Here is a 27,010-nt window from a genome sequence, read left to right on the forward strand (position 1 = left end):
ACCCCAAGGGAGATTTCTTCCATCTTCCAGCTGAAATGGAATGTTGAAGGTCCAAGATATATGTTTCAGAGTATTGTCCAGGGTAATCTAAAGTCCTAAGGACTGGGGTCCTATACTTATACTAAGTTTAGGGGATGGACTAACTCTAAGGTCCCACATATGGAAGGACCTGGGGAGGGGGTGGTTACACCCCTTCCCCTTCATCTAGTTTCAAGCCAGAGCTGGGGCTGAGTACCCCAGCAACCGGTTTGAACTGGGAAATGCACAGGGACACCTTGTGTGCCCCGGGCACGGTCTGAAAAGCATTCACTGAATGTAACCCACCCTGCCCAATACACTAAAGCCTGTCTGGGAAGGTGCTGGCACCTCCATGGACAGGAAACCTATTGTCCCGGCCTCCCCTGCCGGAGTGTTGTCCAGCAACAGGAGGTCAGACCAGTGTCTGTGGCAGCAGCTTCCATTTTGTGATGCTGGGGCTCTTTAAAACTTTTACCATGCAAGTAAGTGTGTACATGTCTCCTCCCTCTAGAAGGGTGGAATTTTACTCCCGCTGTCAGGACTGGCAGGGGGTGGCGGGGGGAGGGTAGGATTACAAAGTGTTTGACACCAAACACAACATGTTTTGATGCAGCCATTCCAAAGTTAGCATTTACTGCGAGGTTATAATGCACTTAAGAGTATATGGTATGGCTGTTTCACAGAACAGCTATGAGGAAGGTTTTCCTAAAGCTGCAGAAGGGCTCAGCTCATGCTTGGGCACCCTCTCACACAAAACCAAGCACTCTGCCTTCAGGATTGTCAAGGCCTGCCATAGGAGTGACTTATAGGTTCATATGTGTCTGTTGTAAATGGTAGATATAGGTATACTATATCTAAGTAAGGGGTACAAGTACCACCCTACTCAGGCTGCAGTAGCTGACCTGAGGTATCATTTTGGAAGGCTTGCCAGGGGTGGCATAATACATGCTTCAGCCCCTGGTAGACCTCTGGGGTACCTATGCCCTTAGTACCTAAGGTACCATATACTAGGGACTCACAAGGGGAAACCAGTAACCAATCTGGAGAGCACCTAATGTACATCCAATCAACTTAGAGAGGAAGCAGCAAGGCTGGGGTCCTGGTAAGCAGGGTCACAGCCAGACTAAAATCGATAAATCAGTGAAACGCAGCAAAAAGTGGGGGTTACAATAGTAAGCAGATCCTACTCTCCTACACACATGGCAAGCAAGGCTCCTCAACCAAAGCAAAATTTCACATCACTGAAGGAAACATGGGCACATTGATACAGAGCACCACACAGCGGAAGAGATGGAGATGGTATTTTTCATGAAACAAGTCCATGAATCTCAAGAGGAAACAATACTACAAGAATTTCCCTGACTGTTCTCTGGGATTGGCAAATTAAAAGGAAAGCAAATCCGCTTGCTCATCGATGACACAGTCAAGCCCTTGGTGCTAAAAAATCGGAGGGTCTCCTTCCACCTGCGGCACAAGCAGAGAAAGAGCTCTGATATCTAGGTCAAAAAGGGGTCATAGAAAATATTGATGACACCATGTCGTAGTTATCCCTGTTGGTAATTGCACCTAAGTCAAGAAAGCCCAGAGCCATCAAGCTATGTGTAGACATGAGGCTCCCTAAGAAAGCTATTTAGAGGCTGTGTCACATCACGCTGACAATGGGTGACATTGTGTCAGACGTAAATGGCGCCCTGTGGTTTTCAAAGTTACACTTGAATGCTGGCTACTTCCAGCTGGAGCTTGAGCCTGCTAGGTTACCTATTGCCTATGAGAGCAGGGCACTCTCCACAACAAGCTAAGGTATTCCAGACTGAAAGGGAAGCACTGGCCATCCAGTATGCATTTCTGCCATTTCTTTCTCTACCCATATGGCCGGCTGTACTGGGTGTTCACTGACCATAAGTCCCTGGTCCTTTTGTTCACCTGTTTGGCTTGGTTGGCATGCCTGAAGTTAGAAAGTTGGGCCGTGCAGCTACAGCCCTACTCCTTCTAAGTAATCTACCTGCCAGGCACCAACAACCCAGTAGACTACTTGTCAAGATACCCACTGACTCTAGCTGGGTGGACCAACTGGAAAGTGGCGAAGTGGCCAAAGCTTTTGTGTGAATGATTGTACACGAAGCGTGCCCTAAGACAAGGACGATCCAGGACATCCAGGAAGCTACTGAAGAAAACAAAAACATCTCCAGAGCCAGGAAACAGTGTAAATGGGTCCTCAATGGATCCTGATCACTGACACCAAAGGATGAGAAATCAATTGTGGAGAGTAAAAAATGAGCTAAGCAGAAGTGAGGAGGGCTTGTTGCTGAGGAGCCAATATATCATGATACTGCAGAGCCTGTGGAGCAAGGTGGTTAACCTGGTGCACCAATTCCACCAGGGTGTGGTCAAAACAAAGGCTAGGCTTTGGGACAAAGTGTGGTTCTGGGGGATAGACTCTCAAGTGGATGAGATGATAAGCAACTGCCATTCTGGCGCATTCACCAGTGGGGACTCACCCCAGTGATAACTGAAAAGCCCAGTCTTAAACCCTGCTTAATAGTGAGCTTGAATTCTTGTAGATTCCCAGACGGAAGTCCTCATAGAGTCTCACACCAAATTTCCAGCCATGGAACTGGTACAGTTAATGGTTTCCTCACAGGTAAAACCGGCTATGGAGAACATATTCACTCTGGTTGGCCTCCCAGAGAAGTTAAGACAGACAATGGTCCCCCATTGCAGGGACAGGACTTCCAAGACTATCTAATATCTCTTGCCATCCAGCACAGGAGAGTGACTCCCCAGTGGCCCCAAGCTAACATGAAAGTCAAACGATTTATGAGGACCCTGAACCGAGCACTAAGAATTGAAGTGGACCAGGGTGAAGACTCCGAGTGCTGTTTGTTTGATTTCTGAGAGCATACCAACAGACCCTGTCCAGCACCACCTGCTGTGCACCAGCGGACCTCATGGTAAAACATCCCACGAGAGACAGTATCCTGGCAGGCCCCAAATGGCAACTTGCCATCCTCGACATCCAGACCAGGCAAGAGAAAAGACAAACCACCAATGATCACACAAGCAGGGAGGATGAAGCAACAGCCCCGTTCCAGGTAGGGGACCACGTCATCATAAAGCAGAAACCTTGCACATTGTGAAAGTAAGTGGAACGGTGATCACCATGTAATGGGGCCCACCACTGCTGTGAGGAACGTCTACTAGTTCAAGGAGGCACAAGGTCCTACCAGGACCCCTGGGCCATGCTGGAGAATGCTGATAGCGACAGTAAGGGTGAGCTGTTCATGCCCAACTCACCTATGGGTGACATGCCAGCGATAACGCAGGAAGACCCTGCCTTTTCTAGAGGTCACTGTCTCATGGCTTGAACCACTGGTGAGCTGATCTGCACCCCGACCAGTGGGAGCAGAGCGATGCCCTCTCTGTCGGGTGGGAGTGATGAAGGGATATGGAATCTTAGGTATGATCTCCATCCAAACCCCTTGACAAGGCAGGGACTAAGGGACCATGTGTGTCAGGTGCAAGTAGATGCACTAATCTGTGCAGTTCAGTATAAGTTGGCAGGGATATAGAGTGCCATCAGCCCTTTACTATACATTGCTGCAGTTTGTCACGCTGAGGGCAAGGTACAGCCCAAGGCTTTAAATAAATGAGCGAATGGTCGTTCGTGGCCAATGCTGAATAGCACACCTTGTGTGCCTGTGTTTTATTTCTCATTAGCATGAACAATAGCTATGGCATAAACCAGTGTCCACCTGGTTGTGGACAAAATGATTGGGTGGCAGTGCTAGACCTCTGGCATTCCAAAGGAGGGTGTATGGGAGCTCCAGAGCCTGAGCCTCGGCGAAGAGGTCGCTCCCCTCGCTACCCCCTACACATCAGCCTGCTTCTGGTGGTATCGTTTTCACCTTGCTGTGCACGCTCCGCTATCTGCAGCGCCTCTTTACAGACTTGGTTTCACTGTTTAATTATTTATTTATTGTAGCGCCGTGCCCCAGCTTGCCACAGACTTTGTTTCACTGTTTAATTATTTATTTATTGTAGCGCCGTGCCCCAGCTCGTCCTGCGCTGTTTGTATCACTGCCATTTTGTGCTTTTGCTGTTGTTGTTGTTTTGCCTCGCCTACCAGCCCAGCACCCGCTTCCCGGCTGCTCCTCCCTCCCACAGAGATTAAATCCCCTCACAGCCGGAAATAGCGCTGTGACCGTCCTGAGCCTCGGCGAAGAGGTCGCTCCCCTCACTACCCCCTACACATCAGCCTGCTTCTGGTGGTATCGTTTTCACCTTGCTGTGCACGCTCCGCTATCTGCAGCGCCTCTTTACAGACTTGGTTTCACTGTTTAATTATTTATTTACTGTAGCGCCGTGCCCCAGCTTGCCACAGACTTTTTTTCACTGTTTAATTATTTATTTATTGTAGCGCCGTGTCCCAGCTTGCCACAGACTTTGTTTCACTGTTTAATTATTTATTTATTGTAGCGCCGTGCCCCAGCTCGTCCTGCGCTGTTTGTATCACTGCCATTTTGTGCTTTTGCTGTTGTTGTTGTTTTGCTTCGCCTACCAGCCCAGCACCCGCCTCCCGGCTGCTCCTCCCTCCCACAGAGATTAAATCCCCTCACAGCCGGAAATAGCGCTGTGACCGTCCTGAGCCTCGGCGAAGAGGTCGCTCCCCTCACTACCCCCTACACATCAGCCTGCTTCTGGTGGTATCGTTTTCACCTTGCTGTGCACGCTCCGCTATCTGCAGCGCCTCTTTACAGACTTGGTTTCACTGTTTAATTATTTATTTATTGTAGCGCCATGCCCCAGCTTGCCACAGACTTTGTTTCACTGTTTAATTATTTATTTATTGTAGCGCCGTGCCCCAGCTCGTCTTGCGCTGTTTGTATCACTGCCATTTTGTGCTTTTGCTGTTGTTGTTGTTTTGCCTCGCCTACCAGCCCAGCACCCGCCTCCCGGCTGCTCCTCCCTCGCCCCTCCCCCCCACTATCCATATATGACAGATGCTTTTTACGCGCAGCGTTCGCGCCCCATGCGCGCCGAAGGTGCGCCAAAGGTAAGCCCGTCTACGCCCGTCCGCGCCAAGCCCGCGCCCAGCGCCAGACCCCCTGGCCCCCGTACCACCCACCCCACCCGCATTACATATGACGCCTCCACCCTCTTAGCCCTTAATCCCGGCCGTCTCCCCACCTGCGTCCAAGCCGCCCCTGGACACACCCATGGACCCTTCACATGTAACTCCTGCAAATTTGATGGCACCAAGACCAACTCCACATCCACGAACACCAAACAGAGATCTGACACCAACCACCTAAAATGCATCCTGCTCAACACCCGCTCGATCCACAGACACGCCATCGACCTTTGGAATTTACTAGACACCATCTCTCCAACGTCGCCTTCCTAACAGAAACATGGATGAACGCCTCCTCAGCCCCAGACATCACCATTGCCATCCCGGAAGGATACAAGATTATTCGTAAAGACCGCACCAAGCAAACAGGAGGAGGCATCGCCATCGTCCATAAGAATTCCATCCGCATCTCAACCAGCTCAGACGTCAACCTCACTAGCGCCGAACACCTTCACTTCCAGATCCACACTGACCCCAAGACCACTCTCAGAGGTACCCTCCTCTACAGGCCACCAGGACCCCATGCACAATTCAGTGAAGACATCACTGACTTTATCACTCCTCACGCCCTCCCCTCCGAGGACTACATTCTACTGGGAGACCTCAATTTTCATCTGGAAAAGAGCAACGACAGCAACGCCACCACCTTACTGGACAACCTCGCCAACCTTGGACTCAAACAACTTGTTAACACCCCCACTCATCACGCAGGCCACACACTCGACCCCATCTTCACCTCCAGCAAACATATCTCCTTCAGTCACACCACAGTTCTCCAATGGACGGACCACAGCTGCGTTCACTTTGTCTACAAAAAGACCACAACCCACAACCATCCTCAACCCACTCTACGAAGAAACTGGAACAAAATCACCATCGACCAGATCTCCTCCTCGCTTCTTCAAAACCCCCCTGCCCACTCTTCGAACCCCAACCAAGCAGCCATTAACTTCACTCAATGGCTAACCAACAGCGCCGACAACTTAGCACCTCTGAAAAAATGTCAAAACAAACTAGACCGCAAAAACGCTCCCATGTTCAACGATGATCTTAAGAAATCCAAGAAACTCTGTCGCTCCCTCGAGAAGGCCTGGAAAAAAGACCCGAACACCAGCACCAAGGACGCCTTCAAAAACGCCACCCGCACACACCACCAACTGATCCGGACTGCCAAGAAAGCTGCACTTAAAGACCGACTAGACAACAACGCCCACAACAGCAAGGAATTATTCAACATCATCAAAGAATTTACCAACCCCTCTGCCAACTCCAACGACATCACTCCTTCTCAAACCCTTTGCGACTCCCTAGCCTCGTTCTTCCACGACAAAATCGCAGACATCCACAACAGCTTTGACAACCAACCCAGAGACCAACCCTCACAACCTTCTGCCGTACCCTCAACCCCCTCGAACATCCTCAACGACTGGAACCCTATCTCCACCGAGGACACCATCCGCCTGATGAACACCATTCACTCTGGCTCCCCTACAGACCCATGCCTTCACCACATCTTCAACAAAGCAGACTCCATCATAGCACCTCACCTCCGGGACGTCATCAACTGCTCCTTCAACTCCGCCACCTTCCCGATAAGCTGGAAACACGCCGAACTCAGCGCCCTCCTGAAAAAACCCACAGCCGACCCCACCGAACTCAAAAACTACCGCCCCATCTCGCTCCTACCTTTCCCGGCTAAAGTCATCGAGAAAGCTGTCAACAACCAGCTCGCCGCCTTCCTCGAAACCAACAAATCCCTCGACTCCTCACAGTCCGGCTTCCGAGCCAAACACAGCACTGAGACCGTCCTCATCGCAGCAACAGACGACATTCGTACTCTACTGGACAATGGAGACACAGTCGCCCTCATCCTCCTTGACCTCTCCGCAGCCTTCGACACAGTCTGTCATAGCACCCTCCTACAACGCCTCAGAAACATCGGAATCCAAGGAAAAGCACTGGAATGGATCTCCTCATTCCTTGCCGGAAGAACTCAAAGAGTCCGCCTCCCACCATTCAAGTCAGAGGCCACTGAAGTCACTCGCGGAGTTCCACAAGGATCCTCACTCAGCCCCACCCTCTTCAACGTATAGATGAGCCCCCTCACGACCATCGCACGCCAACACAACCTCAACATCATCTCCTACGCTGATGACACTCAACTGATCCTCTCACTCACCAAAGACCCGACCACCGCCAAAACCAACCTACATGAAGGAATGAAAGTAGTTGCCGAGTGGATGAAGCACAGCCGTCTGAAACTGAACTCAGACAAAACAGAAGTCCTTATCCTAGGTACCTCTCCCTCCGCCTGGGACGACTCTTGGTGGCCAGAGGCCCTTGGAAAAGCACCCATCCCGACGGACCATGCACGAAACCTAGGCGTCATCCTGGACTCCTCTCTCTCGATGAACAGACAAGTCAACGCCGTTTCATCATCTTGCTTCAACATTCTTCGCATGCTCCAAAAAAACATTTCGCTGGATCCCCACCGAAACCAGAAAAACGGTCACCCACGCACTGGTCACGAGTCGCCTAGACTACGGGAACACCCTGTACGCCGGCACCACCGCAAAACTTCAGAAAAAACTCCAACGCATCCAGAACGCATCAGCCAGACTCATACTAGACATCCAGCGTAACGACCACATATCTGGTCACCTGAAAGACCTCCACTGGCTCCCCGTCAATAAGAGGATAACATTCCGCCTCCTAACCCACGCACACAAAGCACTTTACGAACTTGGACCCGAATGCCTCAACACTCGACTTTCCTTCTACACCCCCCCCGCCAGCTACGCTCCTCCAACCAAGCCCTTGCCACTGTACCTCGCATCAACAAGACTAATATGGGAAGAAGATCCTTCTCCTACCTGGCAGCTAAAACCTGGAACTCACTTCCCACTCACCTTCGCCTCCCTCAGAACCATCTAGCATTCAGAAAGCAACTGAAAACCTGGATATTCGACAAGTAATTCCCCACCCCATCAAGCGCCTTGAGACCCTCTGGGTATGTAGTGCGCTATAAAAATTATTTGACTTGACTTGACTTGACTAGGTAGTGACATCCACACAGCCATGCCTATTCTGCTATCTCAGCGAAAAACCAAGGCACTCATGCTTGCTGCAGGACCTTGGGAGCATCCAAAAAGGTTCCATGAGGCTCTTTCTTGTTCTGGTCTCAGCTAGGCTGCACTTCACCAGGATCTGGCAGCCAATACACCTTCCAAGATCTATGCAGGATGTATGCAATGCCTCATAGTTGATTGCAGTTATGAAATGTATGCAGCACGCCAGTAGGCCAAGGCCGAATCAGCAGAACTCTGATTAATGTGTCCACCATACTGGCTGGCCAAGTCATGCGCCCCTGAATTATAAAACAAATTTAAGATGGTGGGGCAGTGAACTTTCTAAGAGAAGAGGGCCACTAGAGCTTTAGGCACTATAATAGTACATAGATTCAGTGAAAGTTCTTGCAGCAATGAATTACCTAATGGCACACAGGTATGGTGATTTAAAGTGATCACAAAGACAAGAGAGACCCCAGTATGACATAAGGGCCCAACATTTTCACATGTGTGTGGTAAATGTGTAATTAGCTACTCCTTAGAAGGAGAGGAGCAGGACGGGGTGTGGCCTATTGCCTGAGCTACCAGCTTTGAAACTAGGGAACTAGGATTGAATTCAGGCATCAGCTCAACATCCTGTGATTCTGGGCAGATCACTTAATTTTCTTGTGCATAAAAAAATTACCTTGGGTAATGTAATCTGATGGTCATGTATGGCTCTCTAATGCTCTGGGGCTAAGTTCATGCTATTAAGTGCACAAAATTTAAAAATTCTAATTGCATGAGACTGTCACAGTTTTGAGCTAATGTTAAAAGATTCCCTAAGCACTTTGATCTAATATTTTTCAAACATCTTGGAAGAGACACTGATGATTTATGAACCTGTCGAACGACAGCTGCATTCCCTACACTGTTTGTTCCCAGGGGTTACATGCAACCTGTGCAGTTGTACCTTAAAATATTATGCTTTTCTCAATGACCTAAAACATTTTTTTTTAATCAAAACTATCTACTACCACAGTATCATGAAGTTAAAATGACCAATAAAGTACAGACTTACTACTCTCAACTTTACATCTACATAGGCATGTTGGGCTATAAGGTGCATAGATATCGTTGAGGATATAGATGTCAATGCAAGAATCTATATGTATTCATATTTATTTATCTTCACAATATAGTGGTAGTCAATATTCTGGATGCAATATTGTTTGTTGATGTGAAAATCTCATTAATATTCTGAAACCTCTGCTGTGCTAATGAGACTAGAGGCTAAGCTGGTAAACTTATAGTTGTGTCTGACCTGTCAATAAAACCTCAGTAAGACTCAAAACAAGAATTGGTAGGACTGATTGGATGTGCCAAAAAGCATGGGAACATTGGTGAGATATGTAGGTTCTCTGTCTATCCATTTTGATCCTTGTAGTTTAAGTGTTCTTATATTCCATCTTCCCAGGTGTACTTCTATGCCTATGATGTTTTCCAGAATACTGGAATTGCCAGTGGTCAGATTCGCTATATGGCCCTTGGAATGGCCATCACAGAGATCTTCACAACCATCTTGTGTGTAAGTACAACTGGAACTGCTCCCACATCCCCCCCCTGTTTCAAAGTCTGTTGCCTGCCAATTTCCCATGACCACCACTTTCCTATGCCCTTCATTGTTGAGCCTCTTATTCCATTTATCCCTTTCTCTTGACTATATTCTGCTATATTCATGTTATGTTTTGTTTTGTTATGTGATGTTATATTATGTTAGATGTATAGGGCACCATTGTATTAATTTTGTAATTTCTCTATCTGAATCTCTTTACCATCCACTACTTGCCAACCTCTGTCTGGTTGCTGTGTAGAATTCATATGATCCTCCCAGTGTCTGTGCCCAGATTACCTTTAATGTGTGCACTATGTCTAGCCCTGCTTTAGCAAATATTAAGATTAATTCCTCTAAACATGCTTGCCTGTTTACTATACCCATCAGAGATGGATGGGCTCCTATCCTGGCTAGAGAAGCTTACTTGCCTGGTGATAGCACCCATGGACCCCACCTCTGGCAGAGTCTATCTTGCCAATAAATAACACAAGAAAACTGGTGGTCTAGAAAGAAGAGAAAAGTAGACACAGAACAAGGGTACGAGCAGGATCAAAACCAGATAGTTTTGAATGTCTGACAATTAATAATTAGTAAAAAAATAATGGCGCAAATGCGACTTCAATCCAGGAGAAACCCTGAGGAGGGGAGAAAAAGTCAGCTAGGATTTCCATCATCTGCCCTTCTAGACCACCAGTTTTCTTGTGTTATTTATTAGTAGGATTGGGGATTGAAACTGGTTGGGTCTTTAAATATTTTCCCTGTGACCCCCTCTCTCTCCCGCTCCGGGAGTTGAGTTCTGTGTGTAGAGTCTATCTTGCCCTCAAAACCTCACAAACGCTAAACTGTTGAAGAGTAAAGGCCCATCACATAGGCTGATGTTTCTTCCACTTGGACACCTCGTGCATGGAAGCCCTAGGGGTCGATTAGGATGGCGGCCGGAAAAAAACACTCTGACCGCCATGGAAGCGGAAACAACCTCCCGCCGGTACCGTGGAAAAACCGGTGGTCAAATTATGATCATCTGCCAAAAAACACAGACTGTGGTGGAACGGGGCCAAGAAAAACCACCCGTAAAGGGTAGTGATGGCCAAAATCCATCCACGAAGGTCGGATACGCTGCAGAAAAACTCCAACCCGCCTCAAGCATAGCGAAGACACTGCATGGAAAATTAGGATATCCCTGATGGTCCCGCGGTATGTTCTGCTGTTTCCGACCGCTGCGGTCATACACTGGAATGAATGGTAGAGCCGGCGGAAGAGCTGCAGCATAGCCACCCCTGAGTACGATTCGTAGAAAATATTGCGGATGAAGGAAATACCCACATTGAGGCCAAACAGTGCACATAGCAAACTAGCCATGCCCCCAAATACACAAAACACACCCCAATGACACAAACACATGGCAAAAAGAAAAAGACAATACCCAGGACAACACACTTGAGCGCAATACCCTATTCGGACACACCCACGTAGCTGAGTATAAAACCAGCCCCTTCCCTGACCACAATTCTTTGCAACTTTCCAAGACTGAAGACCACCAAGCCACATAACTAAGGATAGGCAAAGCAATACACCAGCACTACTCACACAACACACAGCACCACCACCACTTCCACACCTGCATCACCGACCCCCCTGCACATCACACATCATACACATCACTACCATACCCACCACTCACATCCCTGCACCCACAAATCGCAGTTGCTACTGCCTGGCCCCAGCGGTGTGTCACCAGCACCCCCCATTCACACAAATGGGGTAGTGATAGGCATAGAGCCATGCCCAAATGGCGGTGGGCATGCTCCGCCACCCAAATCGCGATCACTACCGCCTGGCCCCAGCGGTGTGTCATCAGCACCCCTCTTTCACACAAGTGCGGTAGTGATAGGCATGGAGCCATGCCCAAATGGCGGTGGGCATGCTCCGCAACCCAAATCACGATCACTATCGCCTGGCCCCAGCGGTGTATCACCACCAGGGAGCATGCCCTTACAGCCAATGGGAAAGTGGATTGCGGTGGCATGATGCAATTTTGAAAATCGCGGTAGGCATGCTGCACCTCTGTGGAGGCGGTCATTGGATGCATTTGAAAGATGCACCATCGCGGTAGCGCACACCGGGACCCTGCAGTGTATTACCGCCATGGAGCGTGCCCTTACAGCCGATGTGAACGTGGATTGCGGTGGCATGATGTAATTTTGAAAATCGCTGTAGGCGTGCTCCACCACCGTGAAGGCGGTCACTGGATGCATTTGAAAGAGGGAGACCTGGACCACCAATTGCTGCAGCTTGGCACCTTTGAAACAACCCCAGGGGGCTATATATGTGTGGGAGGGAGCCTCACATTGCCACTGCTCCCAGAGCCTGCTTCCTGAGAACCCTCTGCTGCTGCTGCTGCCTCCAGAGCCTGCTGCCTGAGACTCCTCTTCTGCTGCTGCCTCCAGGGACTGCAGCCTACGACCCCTCTGGTGCTGCTGCCTCCAGGGACTGCAGCATGAGACCCCTCTTCTGCTGCTGCCTCCAGAGCCTCCTGCCTGAGACCCAGCTTCTGCTGCTGCCTCAAGGAACTGCTGCCTGAGACCACTCTGCTGCTGCTGCTGCCTCCAGGGACTGCTGCCTGACACCCCTCTGCTGCTGCTGCTTCCAGGAACTGCTGCCTGAGACCCCTCTTCTGCTGCTGCCTCCAAAGCCTGCTGCCTAAGACCCCTCTTCTGCTACTGCCTCCAGGGACTGCTGCCTGAAACCCCTCTTCTGCTGACTCCGGGGACTGCTGTCTGAGACCCCACTTCTGCTGCGGCCTCAAGGGACCAATGCTGCCTGAGATCCCTCTGCTGCTGCTGCCTCTAGAGCCTGCTGCCTGAGACCCCTGACCTGCTGCTGCCTCCAGACCTTGCTGCCAGATACCCCTCACCGCCCAATTCCACCGCAGTTGCTCCATGTCCACAGTGATGGCAAGGACAGAGAAAATCCATGCCCGTCCATTCACAAGCAAGGAGATGGAAGTCCTGGTGGACGCGGTGCTCACAAAGTACCCAAGGCTGAATGGAGCCCCAAATGTCACAGTAAGTCCTCAAAAGTGGAGGTGTAGGGCAGGGGGGGCACACTTGTAGTTGGACTGTTTCAGTATGTGCCTGAGAGTGTGGGTTTGTGTCATGCACTGCCAAACATTCTGTCTCCAGGGTGAAGGTGTGTGTCCCAATGTCACAGGTTTCCCTGCCTGCAGATGTGGGTATGAGTGATCTGTGTTGTGCTGTCAGCCATACAGTGATGCAGAAGGTTGTTCATGCAGGATTCAGGACAGTGATTGCTTGGCTGAATGGCTGTGTGTGCCCCTGTTGTCCATCTCAGTGTGAGCCCAGTTGGCCAGCACAGTGCCTGCCCACAAATACAAGGACACATCACTTCACTTGCAGCGTATTACCTCAGTATTTTCCCATTGTACTCCAGCTCTGCGCCATCTCAGCACTGTAGATTGCACACGACAGGCCTTGTGTTGAGGTATTCATATTTGTGAGTCCATGTCCCTCAATGCAACACCCATGACACAGCTATTGATTCACAGGGCAGGGACATTGAGTGCTGTGCAGTCTTGGACATAGTGAGTCCACCCCCAGACACAGGTTGATATGTGATGTATGTGTTGCTCAACCCAACAATGTACTAGAGATGTGGGAAGGCCACATAGGGGTTTCAGTGTGAGATGGGCAGGGTCTGTGTTCCCCCTCACAACTGTATGCATTTACATCAGCTTTTCCCATGCAGAAGTCCCATGCAGATGCCCCATGTGAGATGTAGTCTAGTCTCTGATAGATCTATTGTTGCATTTGTGATGAGTCTGTATCTTGCTGCTATACTGATAGATGTCGGTACATTACACTATATCACTGATCATTTCCACCTCGTGTCTTCCATGCCTGCAGCTCAAGGTACACCAGCGTAAGGCAGTTTGGAGGGCCATTGCAACCAAGGTGTGAGCTCTGGGGGTCTCTAACCGACGGCGCACCCATTGCCACAAGAGGTGGGATGACATCAGCCGGTTGGCAAAGAACGTGGCGGAGATGACCTTGGGGCTGCTCCCGCGCACTGGGCGTTTGGCATGGCTCAGCATGACCACTAATGGACTGCATCTTGTCAGTGACTCAGCCTGAGCTAGATGCACATTTGAAGGAGCGTCAGCAGCAAGCCAGGGGTGAGTATTTGGGGAGGGTGAATTTGGCTGGGAGTGGCTGCATGTGTACAGAGCCTATGCCGGCGCTGGCCTATGTGATGTTGGTGGTGTGATGCAGTGGCATGTAAGTGGCTGCTGGCTGGGTGCCAGTGTCACGCACTTGCCCTACCTGTACTGACAAAGGTAATTTTCAATGCTGTCCATTGCCATTGCAGTCTGAGTTGTGCTGTTCAGGTTTCTTCTGCATTGGGGTAGTCTTGTCCAGGATCCCGTGCCCAATTCAATGACGACATCACTGACTTTATCACCCCACACGCCCTCCCCTCCGAGGACTACATTCTATTGGGAGACCTCAACTTTCACCTTGAAAAGAACAATGACAACAGCACCACCACCCTTCTGGACAATCTTGCCAACCTCGGACTCAAACAACTGGTCACTACCCCCACCCACATTGCTGGTCACACACTCGACCCTATCTTCACTTCCAGCAAACATGTCTCCTTCAGTCACACCACAGCTCTTCACTGGACGGACCACAGCTGCGTTCACTTCACATACAATAAGACCACAACCCACAACCATCCTCAACCCACCATGCGAAGAAACTGGAACAAAATCACCATCGACCAGATCTCCTCATCGCTTCTTCAAAACCCTCCTGTCCACTCCTCAAACCCCGACCAAGCAGCCACTAACCTCACCCAACGGATATCCAACAGCGCCGACATCCTAGCACCTTTGAAAAAACGTCAAAGCAAACCAGGCAACAAGAACGCCTCCTGGTTCAACGATGATCTTAAGAAATCGAAGAAACACTGTCGCTCCCTCGAGAAGGCCTGGAAAAAAGACCTAAACACCAGCACCAGGGACGCCTTCAAAAACGCCACCCGCATACACCACCAACTAATCCGCTCTGCCAAGAAAGCCGCATTCAAACATCGTCTAGATAACAACGCTCACAACAGCAAGGAATTATTCAACATTGTCAAAGACTTTACCAACCCTTCAGCCAACTCCAACGACATCACTCCCTCTCAAGCCCTCTGCGACTCCCTAGCTTCCTTCTTCCACGACAAAATTGCAGACATCCACAACAGCTTCGACTACCAACTCGGAGACCAACCCACTCAACCTTCCGCCGCACCCTCACCCCCCTTGAACATCCTCAATGACTGGAACCCCATCTCTACTGAGGACACCATCCGCCTGATGAACTCCATCCACTCAGGATCCCCAACTGACCCATGCCCTCACCACATCTTCAACAAAGCAGCCTCCATCATTGCTCCACACCTCCGAGACGTCATCAACTGCTCCCTCTACTCCGCCACCTTCCCGGAAAGCTGGAAACACGCAGAACTCAGCGCCCTTCTGAAAAAACCCACAGCTGACCCCACCGAACTCAAAAACTACCGCCCCATCTCGCTTCTTCCATTCCCGGCCAAAGTCATCGAGAAAGCTGTCAACAACCAACTCGCCTCCTTCCTCGAAACCAACAAATCCCTCGACCCCTCACAGTCCGGCTTCCGAGCCAAACACAGCACTGAGACCGCCCTCATCGCAGCAACAGACGACATCCGAACTCTACTAGACAATGGAGACACAGTCGCCCTCATCCTCCTCGACCTCTCCGCTGCCTTCGACACAGTCTGCCATAGCACCCTTCTACAGCGCCTCAGAAACGTAGGAATCCAAGGAAAAGCACTGGAATGGATCACCTCGTTCCTCACTGGAAGAACCCAGAGAGTCCGCCTCCCACCATTCAAGTCAGAGGCCTCTGAAGTCATCTGCGGCGTGCCACAAGGATCGTCACTCAGCCCCACCCTCTTCAATGTATACATGAGCCCCCTTGCGGCCATCGCTCGCCAACACAATCTCAACATCATCTCCTACGCGGATGACACGCAACTGATCTTATCACTCACCAAAGACCCTAACACCGCCAAAACCAACTTACACGAAGGAATGAAAGAAGTAGCCGAGTGGATGAAGCACATCCGTCTGAAACTGAACTCAGACAAAACAGAAGACCTCATCCTAGGCACCTCCCCCTCGGCCTGGGATGACTCCTGGTGGCCAGAAGCCCTTGGAAAAGCACCCATCCCGACGGACCACGCACGGAACCTGGGCGTCATCTTGGACTCCTCACTCTCGATGACCAGACAAGTCAACGCCGATTCATCATCTTGCTTCAACATTCTTCGCATGCTCAAAAAAAGATTTCGCTGGATCCCCACCGAAACTAGAAAAACGGTCACCCACGCACTGGTTACGAGCCGACTGGACTACGGAAACACACTATACGCCGGTACCACCGCAAAACTCCAGAAAAAACTCCAATGCATCCAGAACGCTTCAGCCAGGATCATACTAGACATCCCGTGTAAAGGACACATCTCTGGTCACCTGAAAAACCTCCACTGGCTCCCCGTCAATAAGAGGATTACATTCCGCCTCCTAACCCACGCACACAAAGCACTTTACGAACTTGGACCAGAATGCCTCGACACACGTCTGTCCTTCTACACTCCCTCCCGTCAGCTACGATCCTCCAACCAAGCCCTTGCCACTGTACCTCGCATCAACAAAACCACCATGGGAGGTAGATCCTTCTCCTACCTGGCAGCTAAAAACTGGAACTCACTTCCCACTCACCTTCGCCTTACTCAGAACCACCTAGCATTCAGAAAACAACTTAAAACTTGGATATTCGACAAATAATTCCCCACCCTTCCTCTAGCGCCTTGAGACCCTATGGGTATGTAGCGTTCTATATAAATCTCTTGACTTGACTTGACTTGACTATAAAGTGAATTGCCGTGATGTGATTGCAGAGGGTGGTGTGCAACATGTAGATTTGATCATCTTTTGTAATGCATTGCTTGCCTAGGTATGTTCTGTTGCTGCCACTGACCTGACCCTACATCTCTCTCTCTCTCATGCAAAATCTCCTGTGGTCACAGAGGGACAGGAGACGGACACCAGTGGGGGTAAAACTAGCGCAACAGCTGCACAGGAGCCCAGTGACCCAGATGTCACCACGCCTCAGAGGGGGACAGGAGTCTGCTGGAGAAATCCCAAGCCTGAGTCGCAAAGTACCACATCATCTGATGCCTGCAGGGTTGCATCCATGTTGGTGGGCACAGGGGACGGGGACTCTGCACCATCTTCAACCACACAGTGGCCAGTGCCCACCCTCCCAGCCACTTCGTCTGGTGCTGCCCGTGTCCGCCTCAGTAAGAGGGGAAGAGTTTCCTTCACTCCTGGCACCACTGCCCCTGCTCCTAACCCCCCTGCTGCCATCAGTGCTGAGTCTGTGGAGCTTTTGCGCTAGCTGTGTGTAGGCCAGACAGCTCTCCTAAATGCCTTCATTGACCATGACAAAAAATTGGCCCAGGTGTTTGCTTTCATAGAGGGCATACATTCAGACGTGGGTGGGATGCACCGGACTGTCCAGGCTTTATCCTCCACAGTGACATCTGCCCTTCAAAAGGCACATACTCCCAGTCCAGCTCTGCGGCCTTTGTCCACCCCCTGGTAGTGGCCACGTCTTACGATATTGACCAGACTCCACAGACTTGAAAGTCACAATATAGCACACGGAGCACACAGCAGCAACAACCCAAGTGGTCCCGGCCGCAGACACCATCCCCACAGAAGACCAAAGCCACACCAGAGAGCAAAGACAAAGGTCAGTCAGGTGACACCAAAGCCCAAAAAGCAAAGAAGAAGCCCTCAGGCTCACTTGCCTCAGAGGCATCCCCAGATAAGGACTCTCCTGTCCCTAAAGCGTATCGCAAAGAGAAGCATGCCGTTTCTGTGTCCACTGAGGAGTTGGTGCATGGCACGGGTACACCTAAGAAGGGCTCCAAGGCAGATTCACTACTGCAAGGGAGAAAGTCCACCCTAGCGGATCAAGCAATGGCCCATAAAGAGTCCAATATTTTTAACATACAACAAGGAACTCACCAAAAGAGCAGCAGAATGGTCACATGGTAGACAGAAATATCAAATATAGAAGTATAAAATCTTTATTTTCTTTTTATCATATTATGTTTGTGCAAACTTCATCTGAAATACTTCGTACACTAATACATTGATAGATTAATTCATAAAACATACTTCAATAAATACACAATACAAACACCCCACATAGCCTCTCAGCAAACACACACATCCTTCTCTTTCAATCACACTCAAGCACTCACTAATATACCAGACACTATATACACATTTTTCAACGTAATCCCCAGAGTGACAACAATAATGATAGGATCCTGTGGGATCTTCATAGCAAACTGCCAGAGAGTCCAAGTTGATGAGACAGGATCCAAGAAACATGTAATGCCAACGCGCGTTTCGGTGCACAGCCCAGGTCTACAGGCGCACCTTAATCAGGGCTCTGATGCTGAGGTAGTGGGGGACACAACACATAGAAAATACCCCGTGGCCAATCTGTCATCAACAGAAAAATTAAATTTTAGAATCAACAACCTCGCAAATTGTTACATATTTGTTCAATTTATACTTCATATATGTAAAATCTAATATGGAACCTTATACTTTTCATACAACCCACAAATTCAGGTAGTATTTGCCTACATTTCGTTCAGTTAAATATGCATCTATAGTTCCACATGGTATGAATTCATATATATAATAAGGCAGATTCACCCACCACCTCGACTCCCATTCCAAGCCCATTGTAGCAGGGGAAGGAGGGCACTGTATGGGTAACACCTGGTAAACAGGGGATGGAGGGGCAAAGGCAAAGCCAGGAGAAGTGATCCGCTGGATCCAGCACGTCCCCAGAGGGAGTGTCAGCATGTGCACCGGATGCAGCTTTGTTGGAGAGTGTGCCTGTTGTGTCCGCCCCACCTCCAACTCCTACCAAGAGAGTGAAGCCATTTAGACTCCCCAAGAAGTGGAAAGGTACCCCTCCACAATCATCCAGCCCCACTGTGGCTCACGTCAGCATGACTCCACCTCCACCTCCACGTGCCACTACACCACCTGGTCCAAGCAGCCCGCCGGCTTGCCAAGCCTACCTCAGCTGGGCCACTCTCTCCCCGGTCAAGAGCTCCAACTGTCCCCGACACACAGCCAGCTCCCAGTCACCTGAAAGCCAGTCTGAGTGGTGGTCACATTCACACACCTGTCTCTCACACAGGTGGGCCTGTACTGCCCATTGTTACCCCCTGACTGTGTTGCTGACCATGGAAAGGTACAGTCGCACACATTCCCTGTGCAGCTTCTCATTTGCTCACTCTGCAATTTGCCATGCCCACTGGCCTTTGCCTTCACTGCTGTTTTACCCTTGCCTGTGCAGATTCTCATGTGCTCACTCTGCACTTTGGCATGGCCACTGGCCTTGTCCTTCACTGTTGTTTTGCCCTTGCCTGGGCAGATTCTCATGTACTCACTCTGCACTTTGCCATGCCCATTGGCCTTGTCCTTCCCTGCTGTTTTGTCCTTGCCTGTGCAGCTTCTCATGTACTCACTCTGCACCCTGGACTGGCCACTGGCCTTGCTGTTTTGCCCTTGCCTGTGCAGCTTTTCATGGACATCCTCTGCAATTTGTTTTGGCCTCTGGCCTCGTTGCTCTTTGCAGTGTTCAACTATTCCCTGTGCAGCTTCTCCTGGACATGCTGTGCTCCCTGGACTGGCCACCGACCTTGCTGTTTTGCCCTTGCATGTGCAGATTCTCATGGACATGCTTTGCAAATGGTTTTGGTCTCTGACCTTGTTGCTCTTTGCTGTGTTCAACGATTCCATGTGCAGCTTCTCCTGGACATGCTGAGCTCCCTGACCTGACCACTGGCCTTGCTGTTTTGCCCTTGCCTGTGCAGATTCTCATGGACATGCTCTGCAATTCATTTTGGCCTCTGGCCTTGTTGCTCTTTGCTGTGTTCAATTATTCCCTGTGCAGCTTCTCCTGGACAGGCTGTGCTCCCTGAACTGGCCACTGGCATTGCTGTTTTGCCCTTGCCTGTGCAGATTCTTATAGATGTGCTCTGCATTTTGTGCCTTGCTCTTATCTCCTCTTGGTGCCTATCTGTGCAATATTTGAAAAAAGATAGTTACTCCTGTTGTCTGTTTTTGTCAGTGTCCCTACTGAATAAAGTTCTTTTGGTGTATGTATATGGTTTACTGTGCCCCATGCTCTGTGTGCCACTTCAACATTGCCAATGTCTTGGCTCACTTACTCTTTTTTTTACTGAGGTGACAGGGAATTCAGTTCTTCCTGACCCTGATACTTGTAGTGTCTATGATGTCAATCTAACATGTAATGAACTTGTCATTTTCATAATGTTTTATTTTATTTATTTATTTAACACTTGTATGGCACAGCAGATCATCCCTTAGGGGACCTCTCGGCGCCTTGGCATGACACTAGAAGGTTCCATGAGCAATGCAAACCCTTAAAACATCCAGGCTTTCGGGCTTTTTTAAAGTGTCCCAGAGAGGTACAGAGACATATCTCTTGCGGTATCCTGTTCCAATGAAAGGGGGCAAGATGGGAAAATGCACGCCCTCCCCTTCTAGATTTATTGATCTTGCATGGCACTAACAGGTTTTGATTGCTTGACCTGAGGAGGCGAGAAGGGACATAAGGCCTCTTCTTCTTCCTAAAGTATGCTGGCCCCAGGCCTAGATTTGCCTTAAACACCAATGTGAAATGTTTGAAAACTTCTCTTTTTTGATGTGCAGCCAGTGTAGGGTTTGGAGCAAAGGTCGCCAGGGGAACGTCTAGGTTTATTCAAGACCATACTCACTGCAGTATTTTGCAGCACTTGGAGCCTAGTGAACAGTTCTTCACTGGCTTCGACCACTAGGGCGTTACCATAGTCCAACCTGCTTATAATAAGCGCCTGAATCAGGGTCTTTCTTGCACCCAGGGGGATCCAGGAAAATACCTTTCTCAGTATCTTGAGGATTCCAAAACAGGTGCCCAAAAGTGATTTTACATGATCTTCGGAAGATAGTTTGCTGTCTACCAGAATTTCCCAGATTCCTGACCTGCTTTGTAGGGAAAGGGGTTTCCCCCAGTACAGTGGGCCACCAATCTGGTGTCCAAAGTACCTCCGCCTTCCCAACATTTGTTAATGTTAGCTATATTCTTCACATGTCAGGTTGGGGGGCACTGCCAGCACAGAGTGTGATTCTATCCACAGGTTTGCAGGCAGGCTGGCCATTGTCATCATGTATGTGTGTTCTTCCTTTATGTGTGGCCAGCAGTATATGTGTGTGGTCATCTTGCCAGTCATCCTGGTCCCATGGCCTACAGATGTGTGCTCTTGGGTAGTCAAGAAGTGTGCAGTGTTAAAGGGGTGACTTTGTAGGGAATGTTGATACGTGTGTGCCCCTGCATTGTCAACTATACACACGTATTACCCAGGAGGTGGGTGCGTGTTTTTTGGATTGTTCAGATCTGTGGATGTGGTTGTATGCACATGTGTGAGTTGTATGCGGTGCACTGTGCACTGTGTTGGTGTGTCCATGCAGTTCTGTCTGACTCCTACTTGTTGTTTTTGTCACTTGCGAGTATGCAGAGTGTGTGACTGGCAAGTCAGTGTTGTGTTTTGTTGATCATCCATGTGTCTTGATACTATTTGTGGAGACTCTGCAGACCTGTTGCTCCTCACTGCCATTGTGGTTGTGTTTTTTCATGCATTGTTGTCACATGGTACCTTTTTGCCTCCAGTATGGCATGTTGTGTGTGGTGTCATGCCATCCACTATCTGTGCTTCAGATGCCTACCCTTATGGGTCTGCACTTCCTCTATTTGTGTATGGTGCACTCCTGCCGTGTCCACTACTTACGTGCAGTACACTTCACTTAGATGTCAGCTGTCCGCATGGTTTACAAGTGTGTGTGCCTCCTCACCACTTCATTTGTGCCACTTTGCTTTGTGATGCAGTTCTTTGGCCAGGAGCAATGTGCCACTCAGGATATTTCCCCAATTGTTTATTTGTGATGTTCTTGTGTTGCTTGTCAGTCATTGGTTGCTCATCTGCTGTTCAACTGTGTGTGCTGCCCAGTCATCTGGTCAAGTTGATTCCACCTTTGTATCCAAGACGTGTGCATCTGTTGATGTTGTGTTGGATGCATGTGTGTTGGTTGTGGTGTTGTGTCACTTCCTGGGTGTGCTGTTCTCCTTGTGCAGTGCTGATTTGTGTTATGTGGGTTGATGTTGTGTCACTCATGTCTGTGTGTGCCTGGTATGCTTGGTGTGCACACACTGCTTGTTGTGCATGCAGTGCTGTGGGTGTATGTTGCTTTGTCATTGCCTGGTGTTCATCTCCTGATGTTCTGCTGTGTTTGCTCTGTGATTTGTTTTCCTGTGCATCCATTGTTTATTTGATGTGGCTGTGTTGTTCTGTGATGGTGCACTTCTTGTATGTGTTGTGGTATGTTGTCTGTGAATTGTTCCTGACTGTTGAGGTTGTGCACTCCTGTTGTGTCTGTACTCCCATTGCCTTTCAACAGTTTGGCTACACAGGGCTTGTCTGTTTTTGTTGTGGTTCTATGTGTGTTTCTGTTGGGTTATGTGTTTGTCAGTTGTTTTTATGCAGACATTTGTTCAGGCATCCCTGTGTGTATGTGATGTTTGTGGCTACACCCAGGGTGTGTGTTTGTTTGTGTGTGTATAGACTGGCAAGTATTGTCAGTCTTCAGTGTGTGTGGTACTGGTGTTGTGTGCTGCTGGTGTGAGGGGAGTATTGTGTGTACATTCCTCCTGGTCTTTGGCAGTCATGGAGTGTGTTAATGGGCCCAGTGTGTTGTGCTGTTGGTGTACTCCTGTGAAGTAGTTGTATACATGTGTGGCTGTTCAAAGTTTGACTTCAGGGCCTTCCTTTCATCTTTGTGCCTATACAGGGTCTGCCTTGCTGTCTCCCTGTGTTCTTGCACTGTGATGTCTGTGGTTTCACTTCACTGACTGTACCATCCATGTGTGGTTTGATGGTCTGAGGGGGGGTGTTCTGTGTTCCTTGTCTTGCATGTGATGTGCACATACTTGTTGTGTGTCTCCATGGCCTTCCATTTGTGTGCATCCCACTTTGGCTTTCCTATTTGTTGTGCTCCAATGCTGTTGGCATTTGGGGTGTGTATGTGTCTGTGTGTCAGTCTGTGGAATGTGAATGTCTGTGTGACTATGCAGCCTGTGTGTCCATTTGTATGTTTGTTCCTTGTATGTGTTCATTTGGTGCTTGTACTCAATTTTTGTTTCCCTGAGTGTGGTGGTATTGTGGTGTGTATGTTTCCCCGCCTTTGCTACTGTGCTGTGTGTTGTGTGTTCTTGTGCAGCCACTCATGCAGTGGCTGTATCCCTGGTTATTTGTTGTGTGGTGCAGGGTGTGGTTTGACCTGGCTTGTTGTTGTGCATGGGGGTGTACAGGAGGGGCACATGGCATGTGCCTTTAGGGGCGTGTAAATGTGTGGTGGTAGGAGGTGTGTCCTGCGGTCTTTGTGCCCTGCCCATGTCTGGCAGTGGCCCTGCCTTCTGCATTGTGCGCATGTATTCCCTTGTGTTCACCGCTGTGGTGGCGTGAGCGGGACATTGCTGCATGGTCGCGGAAGATATGTGTCCAGGAACCGGAAGGGTGACTTGGTGGCAGGTGGGTCATGTGTGGGTACTCTTGTGGATGTGTTCCTGTCCCCAGCAGGGTGGATTTGGACCCTGTGTCAGCCCATTTGTTGAGTGTTGTGTTTGTGTAATTGAGTACCTGCAGCGGTGTCCGCGGCGGTCCATGATTTGCTGGTGATGTAGAAGGTACAGCACCGGAAAAACATGTAGAGCTGGGTTCATGGCGGTCGTGACTGAGTGGTGTGGACCGGGACTCCGGTTTTGCACTCCTCTGTCGAGCTACCCCCATCTTTGATTGTGTGGTTTCTCCACTGCGGTGCATCTGCTTGTTTGAGGCATCCTAATTTGTGGAGCGGGGCAGACGTCATTCCATACGGCGTTGAGTCTCCAAAGGCTCCCACCGCGGCGGCAGCAGGCGCACTTTGATGGCGGTGCACGTCGCACCACGGCAGACGTGAAATGGCTTATGTTTGGCCATACTAATATGGCGGACATGAGTAGCGCTGCTCGTGGGCAGAAAAATGCATTTTTCCACACCGCCAACACCGCAGTGGTGCCACCGCCCGACATCCTAATGGACCCCTTAGTGTTTCTTGATCTGTGGTTGCCTACTCAGGGGGTGCTCAATTGTGTGGAAATTAAATAATATGAATAGAATAATAAAGTATATACAACTAAAGAAGCAAAATGTAAAACTGATTTTTTTTAATGTTCTGTAAGTGTGAAGAAATCTGAACTAATAAAAAGTTCCTCAAATGTATTTATTAGAGCAGTGCAAGAACATCAAACATAATACAGTATGTATGATGAGCAACCTCAATTGAATTTAGAAATGCTCCACACTTCCCATTCTATTTTTTTTAACATTTTTATATTTGTTCATCAAATAAATAAAATATCTAAACATTTGTGCATTTGTTTGCTGAATGCTTGTTTCTACCTTTTGTGTATTGTTTTGAGGTTCAAAATATTGAAATCACTTAGACAGACTCTCCGGCTTCCAATTATGTCTCAGTGGGGGACTCCCCAGATTCCAAATCTGTTATGGGGATGGGGTTACCAAATTCCAGTAATGATTAAGCAGGGGTCCTCAAAGTCAAAGGTTAAGAAATGCTGTTGGCACTGGGTTGTGCTCCTGCCCCCGTCAGTGGCGGAATGGGAGATCGACCTAGACTGGTGCCATCGAGCTGAGGAAGTAGTGTATAAAATTCGGAGATGCCTGAAGAAATGGGAAAAATATGGTCCCCCTGGCGAAGCTACAGAGGTGCATAGAGAGGGCCAAATGCCCCTTACACACAGACACACTTATCCCACAATGAAAGACAGTAAGCCTGCTATAATCCACTCCGCGCTTAGGGTAGAATTATGATTTCTTTTAAGATGACTGTGATTAAATGACCCCTCCAAGATATATCTTTGTTATCAAGTCAACCTGGTTGTATACATGTGTATATATTCTGCTGTGTAATGTCTAATGAGCTGGTTTAATAAAAAGATATAAAAAAGAAAAAAAAGAACTGCTGTTCCAAAATGTCAGTTTCCTGATTGAAACCATTATAGTCTTTCATTAGTATAAAATTTATAGGGGTGGGTGGAACTCGCAGAATTTCACTTCTCGGAGTTGTGTGGAGGTACATGAAAACACCCCAAGATCAGCACATAACGCTACTCCAGCTGATTTTTAGTGCCAGGAGCTTGTTCCATGCTGCAAAATAAACGTGTATGGCACCACGTGGTGTGCTGGTTCTTTGCTGCAGCTCAAGTAGTTTTCTACTCGAGTGGCAGCTTTTTCATCGCGAATGGTCGTGATCACCCACATTGTGAACATCTTGCATATGCCCTTCTAGCACCCAAAAAATTCTGCTAGGGGATGCCAATTCTTGCTTACCAAATTACTGTAGGCAAGCCGCTTATGAAGAAAGAATTCCGCCATGCAGTCATTGGGGAAATTGGGCTGCATTACGAGCATACCGTTGAATGGCCAAAAGTCTGTGAATTACCCCTAACAATTTGCAGTTTTAAAAATAAACTTTCATAGTGTTTTCTGACCAGTGGTTGTTATTTTTTCTTGCAGGGTTGCGTGATCGAGTATTTTGGGAGAAGGACCTTACTTGTGGGTGGCTACGCATCAATCACTGTGATCCTAGGACTGCTGACTGCCACACTCACACTGAAGGTACAAGAGATAGTCCAGGACTCTTACATGAGAGCCGAGCAGCTTACTGCTTGAGTAACATCCTGCACAACTGAATTTATTTTAATGTTATCAGGGTTCTCAGGAGTCTGCACCAGAAATGGGTTGGATTTCAGAATGAAGGGACTTCACTGTAGCAGATGTTGTGTTCTGTGAATGGTTATTTATAAAATTCTATGGCCCTAATTACAGTGAAAGTTGGTCGGACGGCCTACCATCATCGTATTCGGCAGGGGACCATCCGACCTATGACCGCGGTGCAGTTGGTGTGTTGTGCTGCATCCCAGGAAAAGGGGTCGCAGCACAAGCCACAGTAGAAAGGGACGATTTGTGCACATCCATGCACTGTATGCCAGGCACCATATGGTGCCTGGCACAAAGTACATGGATGCGTGGGGCGCACTACATGTGCCCCCAGGGCCACTTAGCAATGGCCCAGAGGGGTTGGGAGCCCACCTTGGGGACCCTGACTTTTTATTTCCATCTGCCTTCTCATGGTTGTGGGACCCTCATAAAAGGCAGTCGTAAAGGGACATCCTAATCCCTACCATTGAAGGGATAGGATTCCGGCTGTTGCCTGGTGGGATCTTGGATCCTGCTGGAGGTGGCAGTCTTTGCGCCCCAACCTCCGGCCCATCCGGCTGCAGCTAAATGCGACGGTCAAATCAATGCCCTGCCTCCTCCTTCGAGGTGGTTTCATCTAAATTTTGAAACTCCCTCCCGCTGAGTATTCGACTGATTGAGTTAGAATCTCAGTTCAGATGTAAACTCAAGACATGACTGTTCTCCAGCTACTAACTTCTTGGTTCTTGCCCGTGCCGTCCACAGCGCCGGGACACCCCCGCTGGGGGTAGCTGCGTGCTCTAAAAATCTCTAAAATAAATAAATGCCCTGGATGTCAGGTAGACCGCCACTGATGGTCTGTCGCTGGCGGTCCACCCAACATCGTAAAATAGGACCAATATTCACAATGCAGTTTTATCAGTGAGGATACATTTTCATTAAATGTGCATCGATATTCAATTGATGACCATAGCACAATTCCTAGTTCATCCATTTATTTTGGACAGTCAAGGAAAAACGTCCATTAATACTTATTAAGAAAAAAAAATATTTTCGATAAGTACTCGTTTAGTTTGAATTTAATATCTGACTCCGATGTTAAGCTAATCATTTTTTCTGATTACATTCAGACTATAAAATGAGTAATATAACTTAAGATTCCTATGAGGCACAACTCAG

General features: G+C 48.9%; 1 protein-coding gene across 1 annotated transcript in view; it reads left to right on the top strand.

Moving 5' to 3' along the window:
• The window catches only part of LOC147679018 (solute carrier family 2, facilitated glucose transporter member 11-like), a 649,876-nt gene that overhangs the window by 428,486 nt on the left and 194,380 nt on the right, over positions 1-27,010 (top strand). The window contains exons 8-9 of the mRNA XM_086942752.1: positions 9,674-9,784; positions 25,649-25,750. Of these exons, the coding sequence (XP_086798878.1) occupies positions 9,674-9,784; positions 25,649-25,750 (213 nt within the window). The remainder of the gene's footprint in view (positions 1-9,673; positions 9,785-25,648; positions 25,751-27,010) is intronic.

This window comes from Lissotriton vulgaris, chromosome 11 (assembly GCF_964263255.1).
Source record: "Lissotriton vulgaris chromosome 11, aLisVul1.2, whole genome shotgun sequence".
Taxonomy (NCBI): domain Eukaryota; kingdom Metazoa; phylum Chordata; class Amphibia; order Caudata; family Salamandridae; genus Lissotriton; species Lissotriton vulgaris.